The sequence below is a fragment of the Suncus etruscus genome, chromosome 6, assembly GCF_024139225.1.
Source record: "Suncus etruscus isolate mSunEtr1 chromosome 6, mSunEtr1.pri.cur, whole genome shotgun sequence".
Lineage (NCBI taxonomy): Eukaryota > Metazoa > Chordata > Mammalia > Eulipotyphla > Soricidae > Suncus > Suncus etruscus.
The window spans coordinates 78,213,743-78,229,614 of NC_064853.1; the positions used below are offsets into that span (position 1 = coordinate 78,213,743).

General features: G+C 35.5%; 1 protein-coding gene across 1 annotated transcript in view; it reads right to left on the reverse strand.

Moving 5' to 3' along the window:
• The window catches only part of SPTLC3 (serine palmitoyltransferase long chain base subunit 3), a 154,876-nt gene that overhangs the window by 113,324 nt on the left and 25,680 nt on the right, over positions 1–15,872 (reverse strand). The window contains exon 2 of the mRNA XM_049774338.1: positions 13,326–13,511. Within this exon, the coding sequence (XP_049630295.1) occupies positions 13,326–13,511 (186 nt within the window). The remainder of the gene's footprint in view (positions 1–13,325; positions 13,512–15,872) is intronic.

The following is a 15,872-nucleotide window of genomic DNA, read 5'->3' on the forward strand; positions in this document are numbered from 1 at the left end:
ATGAAACAAAAAGAAAACTATTGTGAACACATTACCTTAATTATAACTTTAAAAATATAATTAAAATGAGGGTGAGGGAGGAGGATATGGGAGGTAGGACGAAAATGGAGGTGTAGGGAGGACAAATTGGTGATAGGAATCCCCCCTGATTTTATGTAAATATGTACCTAAAATATTATTGTCAACAATATGTAAGCCACTATGATCAAAATAAAATTATATTAAAATATAATTAAAATGAAAACATTATTATATTTTTGTATGATCTCAGGAGTTTCTACTGAAAAATTGATCTAAATTTGAATATACATATTTTAAAAGTTCAATGAGAACTATTAAAAACAGTAGGGAAATTGATAGACTTTAACAGTGACAAGGAAAAAATGTAGAACAAAGAAGATCAATAAAATTTACTAAATTCTTTCAAGAAAAATATGTGGGTGTTAAATACTAAAGCTTAAAGAGATTGCCTTGTGTCTAACTGACTTGGGTTCGATCCCTTGCACTACATATAATTTCTCTGAACCCTCTAGAAATGATCCCTGAGCATGAAGCCAATAATAAGTCCTGAACACTGCCAGGCATGGCCTGAAAGACAAAAGTTAGAGAAGAAAAGGAATAAAATACTTAAAATAAAAAAATTAAAGTGAACACAAAATGAATTAAAAATATATATAAATCTACAGGGGCTAGAATGATGGTCCAGGAGTTAATACACTTGTTTTACATGCAACAGAACTGTATTTGATCTTTAGAATTGCAACTGGTCCCCAGAACTATCAGGAATAATCCCTGACCACAGATCCAGGGATAAATTCTGAGCACTATCAGATACAGTTCAATACCCTTCCCTAAACAAATCTACATACTACATAATGTTGCTTATGAAACATTTCTAAAAATTGCTACCTGAAAGGAATAAGATAAATATTGAGGGAAACTCAGGGACATAAATATCTGTACAAATAGAACACAAGATAATAATGCATGATTAAAGGAAAAATCCAAAGAAATTATCAACTTAAAAGAAGTTCAAGGTAACTTAAAAAGAAAAATAGTTCAGTTTCCCTTCTAATCAGGAAATGCAAATTAAGATAAGAACAAAGAATGTTCACCTAGCAGATTGGCAATCCTGAAAAAGCATATTAATATTAATGCAAAATTATGTCAGAAAGCAACATTCTTAGCATTGTTGGCAGGAATCTAGCTAGACAAGTTTTTCTGAAAGGCAATTTGTCAGTCCCTCAAAAGTTAAAATGTGTGTTTCTTGGACGCAGAATGCCACTTCTATGAATTATTCTTGATTTAGTGCATTTGATGTTCACTGAAAAATTATTTGCAGAAAAAAACTCAAAACAAAACACAAAACCTGGAATATAAGCAATCATCTATTCATGTTATGAATAACTTTATACAATTGTCAAAAGGAATGAGGTAACCTGTGATGGTATGTAAAATTCTTCAGAAGGCAGAAAATTAAGTCACATGGAAAAATGTGCTATTAATATGATCCCATTTCTGTTGAAGTAAAGCAAATGAATATGCTGAGTTTATATACATGAAGAAAAAGCAGAAATCACTATTCAAAATCATTACCATAATAAAAAGGGAATAGGAAAAAGTTGTGAGTTTGAATACAAATTCTACAGTAGGCTTTGCCTTAAGATGTCCATTTCAGACATTGGCTTAGTAAGTAGACATTTGCAAAGTTCTACTTTGTGAAAAATCTATAATATTCTGTGAAAAAAAATCTAAGAAATATAAGAATTTCTTATAAGAAATATAAGAAAAATCTGTGCTTGCTGTCATACAAGCCTTTTTTTCCTAAAGAAAGTACCACATGTAATGTTGGAAAAAGAACTAAAAAATGATTTGGCTAACATGTTTAATAATCCAACAGAAATGATGAACATGTATGAACACATGTTATACATATGCAAATACAAATTGGCCTGAGTACCTACTATAAAAAGGCAGTGGCTTGATTTTACTTAAGGTAATATTTTTAATAATTTTTCTAAAAAAATTTGAGTCTCATAGTCCAAGCCCCTCCAGAAATGCAAGTATAGAAATAAATATTGCTCATGAGGATGGATTTTCTTATTAGCAGCCAAGGTTTTTAGAATCAAACCTGGTTGAAGACATTGGGGATTTCACTGGCCAGATATTTCTTCAGCCTATTGCACTACTCATTTCTTAGTAATATTTTTATGAGGAAATGAGAGCGATGGTGCCAATACCTAAAGGAGAAGTATTTCAGGCAAAGGGGAAAGCAGGTTGGAAATTCTGAAACTCAATAATTGTGAGATACACTTGGGAGATAGTGAGGGGGTTTTGATCTCTGAAGGTCAGAGAAGCAAGATCCAGTATCTGAGGACAGAAATATTTAGGAGCTGCATTCTGCAGGGCTTCAGCAAGCACTGACTCTTACTCTGAGTGAAAAGTAAAGGAAGAATATTAGGTCCAGAAATGGATGCATGCACGTTGGAACTTGTGGTAAAGGAATTATATTGGTTTAATTAAGAGACTGAAGTTTGATAGTATATATATACATATATATGGTAATGTAAATATATACATCATATATATAATATGTAGACCATATGTGCTACCATTAATACCATACTATGTATATACATATATATACATATATATATAAATATAGCAAATATAGGCAAAAGAAGATAGTCATTTGGACAAAGCTATACTTCAAAAAATAGTCTGATAACAAATCTATCTTTAACACAGAAACCACAACATTTGCTAATAAATTTTACTTGAGGTAGAAGAGGGCAAATTATGGGTGATTCAGGATTTGGACAGAATGCCAAGCCTGATTGGATTGCCCTTTCATCAGAGCCTTGGAATGATCCAAGAAAAACTAAGAACGAGTTTGGAAAGGAAGATCACCTACATACACAGTTTGGGACAAGTAAGGACTGAGAGCTGAATATTGTGATCCAGTGCCCAGAGGAAGGTCTGGTCCAGAAAGGTGCCCAAATACCTACACTGTGAAAATGAGAGTTGCTTGTGTATGGTAGGGGAACAAAGCAGGTGTTTCAAAACAGGTGCAGGTGTGTGGTTGTAGACATTCAAAAATTTCCCCATTTTTTACTGATTCAAGAATATTATTAGTAGAAAATCAGGGGGTAGAACTGATGGTGGTTTGGCAGAAAAGGAGAACGAATTAAGTAGTCATCTAGAGATTATTTTTTTAATCTTTTACACATGGAGGCTGGAAACTGGCTAAACACTGGTTCAAAAACTGACAGTTAATAACCAATGTAGTGAACCAGACTATTAGACAGGGCTAGTTGGATTCAGAAGTTTAAAACTACTGATCTAGACCAGGGCTTTTTATGTTTCTTTTCACTCACAATATTTTTGAGATTGGTATACGGAAATATAAGTTTAGTAGACAAATATTACTGACCATAAATAAAAAATTACAGTATTTTAAAATATGTTTTGCAAAGGTGTTGTTTCACCACATAGAACTGGTTGTGACTCAGAAGTGAATACAAGAAGAACTAGTGACTAAATGTACTCCTAATTGTCAGGCAGCATTGAGCTCCACCTTGCAGCTCATGATTCAGTAGTTCAAAGAAAGCATACTAAAATGATGGGTAGATTCAAGTGAAGGTATGTCAAAGCCCTTGGAATTTAATTTGGAGAAGAGAGAAAAGCAGTCAGGGGAACAGAAGAATAAAAGACTGCATGAAATGTGAGGGAATCAAATAGTCCAGAAACAGGGTCATAGAAGAGATGGAGGAGGTGGGATAGGAAGGACAATCCTAGTAATGTCGGTTTGAAGCAAATCAAGTGATTCCAATGTGCACCTTGGTTCAGAAACATCAGCCTAGTATCATGTGAACATGCTAAAGTAGAGTTTTGAGAGCCACCCTAACAAGACTCAAAATTGGCTAGGCCTACTTTTCCTGGAACTGGGAGAAAGGCTGAGCATGTGACAAAGGTTGAGCACCTGAAAATGGGAGCTTCAAATTGAGAATATTCAGACTGCTTCTCACACTTAAACATGTGTCTATATCCCCTGGGGATTGTGTGAAAATGAGATTCTTCTTTATAGACTCTGAACTGAATCTAAATTTTATAGCTATTTTATTGTGGGCAGGTAGACACCTAACAGTGGTCAGGGTTTAATCTTGGCTCTGTGCTCAACAATTACTCTGGCAGGCTCAGGAAATCATAGGGAATGTGGGGGATTAGATATAGGTCAGCCACATGCAAGGCAAGAGTCCCAATCACTGAGTATTGATTTGGCCCAGATTCTATATTGCTAATAATTTTATAAATAAATTTGATGAGGAGAATCAACAAATGGTTCTATGAACAGTAACACTGGCACTACTTGAGAGCTTTTGAAAGCTGTAGAGACCTTGGTGCACATATTCTAAAGCTATTAAAAGAAAAATATACAGGACCAAAGGTGGTTGGTTCGAATCCCGGTGTCCCATATGGTCCCCCGTGCCTGCCAGGAGCTATTTCTGAGCAGACAGCCAGGAGTAACCCCTGAGCACCGCCGGGTGTGGCCCCCCCAAAAAAAAACAAAAAAAAAAAAAAAAAGAAAAGAAAAATCTATATGATGTCTGGCCCATTTCTTATATTCACAAGAAAATTTGATAAACATTGCTTGAACGTATTGGTTTCCTTCATTGGTTGCATAGAATTAGCTTTTATGAACCCAAGCAATCACTGTGTAACACAAAGCAACAAAATCAAAGCATTAGGGAAAAATATCCAATTACTTCTAAAGTTTTCAGATAATTCAAATGTACTAAGACTAAGAATCTTGGGTTTGACATTGGCATCCTACAATCTGCTGGCTACTATGTTAAATTACTAGGGACATTAATTTGAACACTTTGAAGATCTAAACTTGAAAATTAGTGCTTGATTTTGCTGCTTAGTTTGGATAAAATCTTATGGCATACCTAAGGTGTCAATTCTTCATTCAAATTATTCAGATCAAAGTATCTCTGGGTGAAACCTGTATTTAGGACAGAGATCTGCATTTAAGGTGTAAAATGTGGATCCATGAAGTAAAAAATTTTATTTCATACAAATGTTAGGAGATTTGTCTTAAATTTTCTTATAGTTAAAGCTTGCTGAAACCTCTTTGTTTCATGTGGGAGTAAACATTTTTGGGCATGGGCCAAAAATGCCAGGGATTTACTTAAAGGGTCATAAAGAATTATCTGTGTGAATATAGAAATGCTGCTGACATGTTTTCAGCCACGCCAGAGCCATGAGGAGCTGTTACTCTGAATCTGCAATCAACCCACAAGGTTGAGAAAAACCTAGGATTCTGATTGAAGTTTTATAAGTATCTGATGATGTTTGACATTCACTTAATTATATTTGCCAGATTTTTGCAAAGTGGGCTATTGTTTTGTTGAGAAAGTATTTTATCTAATGATCTTTAATAACTTGTGACTCAACTCTAAGTAGGTTTTAATTAAATAAAAAGATATATGTGTCTCAAAATTAGAAATTAAAAAGAGGTTTTAAGCAAAGAACTTAAGCCCTTTATCTGTCTGTATTGGCCTCTTCTTTTCCATTGTCTTCTGATTACTGGTTAAATCTGAGATTGCTGGTGTTTCAGAATAAAATTATTTTAGGTCCCTCTTGGAGAAAATTTTTAAGTTTCCTGTTGCTTTCATGTTATTTATAGTAAGTCAATCAATAATACTAAGTAATTCAGTAGTCATGCGATTGAATTAAAAATTATTTGGGGGGCTATCATGTGTGGAATTAATTTTAGGGTATTTGAACTAGAAAATTTAGAAAAGGAGACTAAAGAATTCTAAGCTTGGAGGTAACACATAAGTTTGAATGGATCATTTCTTTGAGGGAAATGTCATCACTGTGAGAAAAACATAAAATGGTTTAATCAATTTTAACATTAAACTAAGAAAAAATGTGAGGAGACAGTTATGTCTATAGCAATCATTATACTATGAAATCAAGTCTTGTGTCTGCCTTACATATACATAGCTTTTGTTTAAAAAATAGAGTGCAAGTATAATTGGAAATAAAAAATAATCTAGTAATGATTATTCTGCACCATCACTGACCCACACATATTTTTCATATTTCATTTTGTCCTTAGATGTTACTTTTTCTTTTGGTGCTATTTGTGATGTTTATTTTATTAATATTTATTTATTTATTTATTTAGGTATTGAGGCCACACCAAGAGTACTCAGGGATTTCTCCTGGATTTTCACCCAGAAATTACTTCTGAGGGCTGGAGATATAGCACAGCGGTAGGGCATTTGCCTTGTATACCGCCAGCCCGAGAGGGACCCTGTTCAATTGCCAGCATCCCATATGGTCCCCCAACCTTCCAGGAGCAATTTCTGAATGCAGAGCCAGGAACAACACCTTAGTGTGGCCCCAAACCAATCAATCAATTAATCAATACAGCTAAAAAAAAAAAGAAACTACTTCTGGCAGGCTCAGGGAACCATATGGGATTCTGGAGATCAAATTCACACTGGCTCTATGCAAGGCAAATGCCCACCCTGCTGTGATATATTGGTCCGACTCCTTTTGGTGCTGCTTGAGCCCTGTAAGGGATTTGATTGGCCTACTTCTGGTCTTATGCTTTTAACTCAATCTTATCTTTCATGCTCCTTAGGTAGTTTTTCTAAAGGAATAAATCTTTTATATGTCCTTCCCATTATTAATTCTAAAACAGAATAAGGATAATTTCTTAAAAATATAGGTGTTAATAAAAAAGAAAGAAATCTAAAAAAATAATAAAATTAATACCTATAGAAAAAAATTCTTGTAAATATGAAAAATAAATGAGTATTCATGAAAAAATATATAGGTGTTGAGAAGGGTCACTGAAATGCTGCATATCTTGTTTCTAGCAATAGATTTTGAGATTTATATAGCTAGTTTATTGCTATAAAGGAACAATACTATCAATAAAGGTCAACCTAAATTTAGGACTTATCATGATCACATTCTATTATAAAGCGATTGAACTTGACCAGAATTTGTTTCTCTGAAAGGTTCCAATTTGCTAACAGTTTTCAAAAGGAAGGAACACACAATACATCGTGTTCAGGGAGGGAGAAATAAAATGCAATATGGTGGAGACACAAAAGGCACCCCAAACACGATGAGCAACTGAGGCTCTTTACTACATAGAGATTAAACAGGAATAGAATTATTTTGTCAAGAAATAAGACCCCCCTTTTTATTTTCAATATCTTATTCCTGGTAATTGATTCAAATAGTAATTGCAGCACTAGTGACAGGCAATTTCAGTCTTTACCTTGTATGTACAACTCTGTTGAGCAGTAAAGTTGCCTTCCATGAGATTTGGTGTGATGGACACTAACAACTATTTTAAGGGTGCTGCATAGCTAGATATCAGACCCTTCTCATACTGCAGCTCCCATTTTCATCATTGAAGCTCAGCTCCTTTTTATCAGTGAAAATGTTTCTAAAGAGCCATTCAATATCTGGGAATCATTGCCACTTTCGTTAGAACTATATCACAACTCATTTGTCTCTTTTGCTCCTTTCACTCTCCCTCATGTCTACTATAGGTGCTGAGCTCAGAAATAGTTTGCTCATAGTTTGCTTCCCTAAGAGCTAAAGTACTGCAAATGTGTAACTGTGATCTGCTTAAAATGTAAGTATAATTTAGAATATCAAAATGAGCCTTGCATCTAGAATAGAGTGAAAATGTTGAAACTGTTTAGAAAAGAGATTGTCTGGGTGAGAGAAAGATAGCACATTGTGTAAGATGTTTGTACTAGCAGATCAGGACTGGATCTTTGGTTCTGCATACGATCCTACAATCTCTCCTAGGAATGATCCCAGGAGCACAGAGCCAAGAATCATACCTGAGCATTGAGGGGTGTGCACCAAAAATAAGAGAGAGTGAGAGACAGAGAGGCTGAGAGGGACAGAGAGATAGAAGAAGAGATAGATTTAAGTTCTGAAGCCTAAACTTAATAAGGGATGCCAAATCTGAGAAGTTCACATTTGATTAATCATCTTTTCAGAAAATATTCTGGGCAACAGGCTTATATTTTAGCTTTCTTATAGCCTAGTAGCAAAGAGGTAAGTTATGAGAGCTTCTGGAAGTCTAGTTGTCTGAAAGGAACAACTGTGGTACATGTAGTAGGATAAGCCCAGTGGAATTTACTTTTCACTTTCCCAGTTTTATTATTGGCTTTACTAGAGCTTGACAGGCATTGATCTGAGAGAAAGCCAGGTTGTTTTCGACCAACTTAACTTCTTTCTATATGCTTTTCATTCAGAACCTTTTTAACCTCAAAATAATATCGGTGGTCATCTTTCTGTCTATGCAAGACCCATATATTGTGATGAAGTTCCACAATCCTGATGCTTGACTGAAGAACAAACTGGATTTTCCTGTCTTCCATCCTCTTATTTTCTGTGCACTCCACAGCCAAGACTTGATTCTACATCTCAAATATGTCTTAATTTATTTTAGTTTATTGTTTTCTTTTTTCAGTTTAAGTTCTTTCCTAAACTGAAATACAATTTTTATTGCCACCTTGATTTTTGTCTTGAATTAGAAAGCCAATTATTCTGGCCAGTGAGGTGGCACTAGAGGTAAGGTGTCTGCCTTGCAAGCGCTAGCCAAGGAAGGACTGCGGTTCGATCCCCTGGAGTCCCTTATGGTCCCACCAAGCCAGGGGCAATTTCTGAGTGCTTAGCCAGGAGTAATCCCTGAGCATCAAACCGTGTGGCTCAAAAAACAAAACAAAACCCCCCAAAAAAGCCAATCATTCAATATCATAAAGTTCTAAATAGTTCTCTCCTGTTGTCATTAGAGCTAAAAGATAAAAGAGGCTCTTTTATACTTTTGTGACTTTAGTTAATGTTGCTATACTTAGTACACTAATGATGTCATGATATCCACCCAAGACTTCTAGAAATTTTGACTTCTGGGGCTAGTTGCCAATTCTTTTTTTTTTTTTTTCTATTTTTTTTTAAATTTTTATTGTGACCAAAGTGCATTACAAATCTTTCATGCATCATTTATGGTACATAGTGACAATGAATGAGGGGCATTCCCACCACCAGTGCTGTCCTCCCTCTGCCCCTGTTCCCAGTATGCATCCCATATCTCCCTCCTCTACCCTCCAGAATGCTAGTGAAACTGGTCTCCACTTTACAGCTTATTGTAGATTGAGCATCTATTCCACCATCATTGGAGATAAAAAAGATAAGAAAAAAGTGAGAAAAAAATTTGGTGACAACTTCCAAAAAAAGAAAGAAGAGAGAAAAAAGAAAAGAAAAGAAAAATGGAAGAAAAAAGAAAAAAAGGACCCAGCAAATAAAAATAAAAATAAATCTCTAAATAATAACCATAAGAGTGAAAAAGAAAGAGAAAAGTGGAAGAAAAAAAGAAGGAAAATAAAGTCAAAAACTAACAAATCAAAACAAAACAAGAAAAAGTATGGGTGCTGGAGTGGTAGGGATTGGCGTTCCCCCGCCTTTTTTTTTTTTTTTTTTTTGCATAGGCACAGTAAGCATTGGGGATGAAAGGGAATTCCCATGACCTAAGAGATTCAGGGTTTCTCTATCCTTGAAGCATACCATCATGGGATTAACCCCTGGCTCCATATATACTCATTACCCCATCCCAAAGGCTTTTTTGTGATGCCAGGAAAGTTTCCTCTCAGTTGTGTGTGAGAAAGTCAAGCCACTGTAACTAGCAATCTTGGTATTTGCACGGGTTATAGGTCAGGGTCTAGGATAGAGTCTCTAGAGGTTCCTATCCATCGTTGTTGTGTTCAATCTTCTGTAACACTTGCTCCCTGTTTTCGTTCAGTCCCTAAGCCGAAGCCTAGGATATTATGGATCCAAAGGTTCTGCTCAGTCTCTGTTGTCCAAGTTGGACCTCTGCAATAAGACATCTTGTTGTTGTTGTTGTTTTTTATGTGTCCCGGGCTACAGCCTAAGGTACGCTCTGTTCAGTCACGGTTGTCAAAGTCAGTTTTCTGTTGTTGGTGCTCTTATTTTTGTTGTTGTTGTTGTTGTTGTTCTTCTTCTTCTTCTTCTTCCTTCTTCTCCTTCTTCTCCTTCTTCTCCTTCTTCTCCTTCTTCTCCTTCTTCTCCTTCTTCTCCTTCTTCTTCTTCTTCTTCTTCTTCTTCTTCTTCTTCTTCTTCTTCTTCTTCTTCTTCTTCTTCTTCTTCTTCTTCTTCTTCTTCTTCTTCCTTCTTCTTCTCCTTCTCCTTCTCCTCCTCCTCCTCCTTCTCCTCCTCCTTCTCCTTCTTCTTCTTCTTCTTCTTCTTCTTCTTCTTCTTCTTCTTCTTCTTCTTCTTCTTCTTCTTCTTCTTCTTCTTCTTCTTCTTTCTTCTTCTTCTTCTTTTTCTTCTTCTTCTTCTTTTTTTTTTTGGGTCACACCCGGCGGTGCTCAGGGGTTACTCCTGGCTGTCTGCTCAGAAATAGCTCCTGGCAGGCACGAGGGACCATATGGGACACCAGGATTTGAACCAACCACCTTTGGTCCTGGATCGGCTGCTTGCAAGGCAAACGCCACTGTTCTATCTCTCCGGGCCCTCTTATTTTTCACAGTTAAGACTTAACTTGTCCAAAGATGAATTTTTCTATGATCCTCCTCCAATTTGTTCTTCTATTCTCATTTTAATAAAAGACATCATTTTTTCTACCTAGCTATTTGTCATAAATTTGATTTCTTTAATAAATCAATTTCCTAAAAATACTCCAGGTCAACCAAGGCTCCCAAATTCTAATTTCTTAGATATTGATTAGATTTTAAAATACATACAAAATATTTTTCATCTCATTATCTAAACTCTCACCTAGATTTTTTTAAATCTCAGAATCAACTTTTTAATTTTTGTATTATCTCCTGCAATTCCCTTTATCATAGAACAGTGAACATAAAGTTTTGAATTTGCAAATTTGCATTTTTCAGTCTGAATTCCTATAATGCCTTCCCATTGTTCTTCCAATAACAATCTATGGCTTGTAAGAACTCATTCTAATCTAGTGCATGCTTGCGTCTCTAATAACTCTTTCTGCCTACCTCCTCCCACTTACAATAAGCTGGTCACAATAATTAAATTCCTGGTTCCTTGAATGTACAATGCTTTCTATTATTTCTTGAGCATTTTGCGATAGATTTCCTCTCCTTGGATATTCTTGTCTCTTATTGTTTTCCCTTTCTTTAGCCTTCAAATCTCAAACTTTTCCTCCAAGAAACCTTCACCAACTTCAATTTAGATATTTTGCTTCTTGGTTCCCTTGTTATCGGCTGCTTAACTTTATGGTATATGTTAATCAAATTCTATTGCCATTGCTTTTTTAATGAGAAGTTTCTTAAAGGCAAGAGCTATTCCTGCTTTTGTTATTATTAGATCTCTAAATCATAGCAAAGTCTTACAAAAATATATGCTCAAAAGAATGTGACTTGATTTTTGTACTTAATGAGTAGCTTGACACAACTATGGCCTCCCCTTTGAGTGTCTTCCTTTTCAGAATAAGTCCACTTTTTTCTACTTTGCTCACTAGACAAATTATTTTTCAAGTTCTAGTCTTAAGCTTCTGAACTTTCTGAGGGAATAATTGTCTATAGACTTCAAATTACCATATCTTCTTTGTCCCTTTCATCACTTTTTGTTTCATTCTGATTGTGAATAAATAACTCAATTTTTCTCTACAACTGCTTTAATTCTCATTCAAATTCATTGATGGCAGGACAGGTGCTTTCACCTATGTGTATTACTACCCATTAGGTCATTAGAGCATGTGATCAAATACTTGCTAAAAGGAGGATAACTATTATGAGTAATAATAAACCGAGTTTGTTTCTTCTGAAACACCTGGGGCCAAAATAATTGTTTCATAAAATTTATTAATGAATATATTACTTAATAGTGTATATTATACTGTCATGCTAGTTAAGTTAAAGATAGTTCAGGTTACTTTAGCTCATTGAAATTTGTGCCTCACCTAGGTACTATTATTAGACATACAGAAAGAACCACAATATGAAAGGACCCATGTACATAAATCAAATGATCATGAAACATTATTGAGAAAAAAGAGGTTAACAGCAATATAAACTAGCTGAAGTGATTTGGAAACATATTGACTCAATAAAAATTGCTAGAATATTTGTAAATACTTTCAAGCTTTTCCATTAGAAAAAAATCAAAATAATTTAAATGTAAGGTTGACAATGGGAATATCTAGTTCTATAGTTCTAAATTAGAGATGCTTTTTATATTTTATGAGATGTTTGGTAATATCTGTAAGAATATTTAATTATTTCAGTATATAGAAGAATGGATACAGGCCAAGGATGCAGTTAAAAGCCTACAAAGAACATGGAAACTATGTGTAACAAACAATAATTAAATCCAAAGATTTGGGAGTACCAGAAAGTCTTACCTAGAAGAAATAGAAAGCTTCTATATCACTTAGACACACATTTCTATTTCAGGATAGAACACAATAGGGGCCAGAGTGATAAGATAGTGGGTAGGGCATTGCCTTGCATGTGACTGACCCAGGACCAACCTGGGACAGACCTGCGAATAACCTGGGAAAGACTAGGGAACAACCTGGGTTTAATCCCCAGCATCCCATATATCCCATATGACACCCTCAAGCCTGCCAGGTGTGATTTCTGAGCACAGATTTAGGAGTAACTCCAAAGTATCTGACCCACTCACCCCAAGAGAAAAGAATAGAATAACACTTATTTTACAATTGTAAGACCAAAGCACAGATCCATTCGTATGTCCTTGCTTTTACTATTTTGTTATTTTCTCTTGAAAAAGACATCTATATCTATATATATCTATATATATATATCTTACAGGGTTGTTATACATATTAAATATAATGGTGTTCCAACACTAAATTTAGTATGTAATAAAGTTTCATTAATAGATATATGTAAAAATAACCAAGTGAAAGGCCTGAGCAATAGTACAGTAGGTAGGGCACTTGTATGCAGCTGACTGGGCTCAATCCCATATGGTCTCCTAAGCATAGGAGTAATTACTAAGTGCAGAGCCAGAAGTAATTGTTGGAGTATCTCCAGGAGTGGCCCCAAAACAAAAGCCAAACCAAACCAACCAACAAACAAAAAAAACCCCAAGTCCACAAACACACAGTGGGTATTGTTTACATGGTGAAGGATAATGTAATTTATTCAGAGAATAAATGTGCACCACAATTGTTTTATGATTTTTTTACATGCATCGTTAATTAGGAGAACATTGTAGAAGAAAGGATAGTGACACATATCTAGGGATATCAATATACATACCTTTTGTTCCTCTCTTTCTACAGCAGCATTGCACTTTTCTATTCCACAGTTTCTCAAAAAGTCTCTGAAATAACCAAAGAGCATTCCAAGTCCATATCCCATATAAGTGAAAACCATAACATGAAGAGGTGCTTCCTCAAAGGATTCAGCACTTTGATCATGATGAAAATGTGTCTTTCCATTTTGCTAAAAACACAAACAGAAAAGAATGGTTAGTTCTCTCTCATGACAATAAACTATGTTCCTTAATTTTTGGGACTTCTGGATTTTCAGATGGCAATAAAAGTATTCAAGATTTGGAGAAAATTGAAAATTGATCATTGATAAGGGTAGTTTAAATTGAAAGTAACTCAGGCCAAACTTCTCAATAGAGACTAAATCCATTAAGTAAAAACTTATTTTTTTGTGGTCTAAATTTTTTATTAGTTTTTCTTCTTTTAATTATCTTTATTTTAACACCATGATTACAAATATGATTGTAGTTGTATGATTTTAGTCATGTAAACAACACTTCCCTTCACAGGGCAACATTCTCACCACCAATGTCCCAAATATCCCTCACACCACCCCACCCTACAACCACCTGTACTCGAGACAGGCTTTCTACTTCTCTCATTCATTCTCATGGTTATGGTAGTTCTCAGTGTAGTTATTTCTCTAACAGCACTCATCACTCCTTGTGGTGAGCTTCATGTTGTGAGCTGCACCTTACAGCCCTCATCTGTTTTGTTTTTGAGAATTATTGCAAAAATGTCTTTCATTTTTCTTTTTTTTGAAAAATACCAATCATAAGTTTTATTTTTTTTCAGCTCTTTGAAGTCCATATTTTTTCTTTATTTAAACATCTTGAATACAAATATTATTGTGATTAGGTTTCAGTCATGTAAAGAACACCCCCTTCACCAGTGCAACATTCCCACTACCAAAGTCCCAAATCTCCCTCCATTCGACCCCAACCCCACCTGTACTCTAGACAGGCTTTCCAGTTCCCTCATTCATTCATATAATTATGGTAGTTCTCAGTGTAGTTATTTCTATAACTGCACTCACCACTCTTTGTGATGAGCTTCATGAAGTGAGCTGGAAATTCCAGCCCTCCTCTCATTGCCTCTAAGGATTGTTTCAAAAACTACTTTTATTTTTCTTAAAAGCCATAGATGAGTAAGACCATTCTGCATCTCTCTCTCTCTCTCTCTCTCTCTCTCTCTCTCTCTCTCTCTCCCTCTGACTTATTTCACTCAGCATGATAGACTACATGTACATCCATGTATAGGAAAATTAATGACTTCATCTATCCTGACAGCTGCATAATATTCCATTGTGTATATGTACCACAGTTTCTTTAGCCATTTGTTTGTTGTTTCTTTAGCCATTCTTGGTTGTTTCCAGAGCCTGGCTATTGTGAATAGTGCTACAATAATTATAGGTGTGAGGAAGGGGGTTTTGTATTGTATTCTTGTGTTCCTAGGGTATATCCCTAGGAGTGGAATAGCTGGGTCGAATGGGAGCTCAATTTCCAGTTTTTGGAGGAATCTCCATATCACTTTTCATAGAGGTTGGACTAGATGGCATTCCCACCAGCAGTGGATAAGAGTTCCTTGCTCTCCACATCCCCGCCAGCACTGATTGTTCTCATTCTTTGTGGTGTGTGCCAATCTCTGTGGTGTGAGATGGTATCTCATCATTGTTTTGATTTGCATCTCCCTGATGATCAGTAATGAGGAGTATTTTTTTCAATCTGGGATTGCCTAATTACCTTGAATAAAAATAGTTTTCCTATCAAAATAAAGGAAGCATAAAATCTTAATAAGTTTTCTCATTAACCAGTTTGCTGACACAACCTGGTAATCTTTAATATAGTTTATTTCTTTGTTTCTATTTTATTGTTATAACAACTTTGAAAGCCAACAGATGCTAAATCTGGTAATCTGGAATACGTTCATTCTGGGGTTTGTTTGTTTCTTGCATTCCTGGTTTATCTAGGAATAAACAAGCATTAGAACTCCTACCTCCTAATCACTTTGATTTTTACTGGCTGCCTCTTCTGTGTTATTCTTTTTTTGTGTTATCAGAGATCTCTCCTTTATTTTCTTTCTTTGGTTTTTGGTTCATACCCAGAGATGCTCAGAGGTTACTACTGGCTCTGCGCTCAGAAATTGCTCCTGGCAGGCTTGGGGGACCATATGGGATGCCGGGAATGGAACCGCTATCAGTCCTGGGTTGGCCACATGCAAAGCAAACGCCCTACCACTGTGCTATCTCTCTGGTCCCCTCAGAGAAGATTTTAAATCTATATTTACAGTTTGTTTCTCCTAGCTGATAGTATAATAATCCTAGGTGGTTGAAAGTAGAGCAATTGTAAATCACCCCAAAATAAAGCGAAATTAAAATGCCACAAGGATGACATCAATGAAGTAACTGTATCACACTGGGTGATCAGGAGAAACTTCCTGAAGAAGGTAGAATTTAAGTTCTGTCTTAATGGGTTACTCTACTTGATTAGACAGGCATCGTAGGAAAAGGACATCTCCCAGCCTAATATCTTAG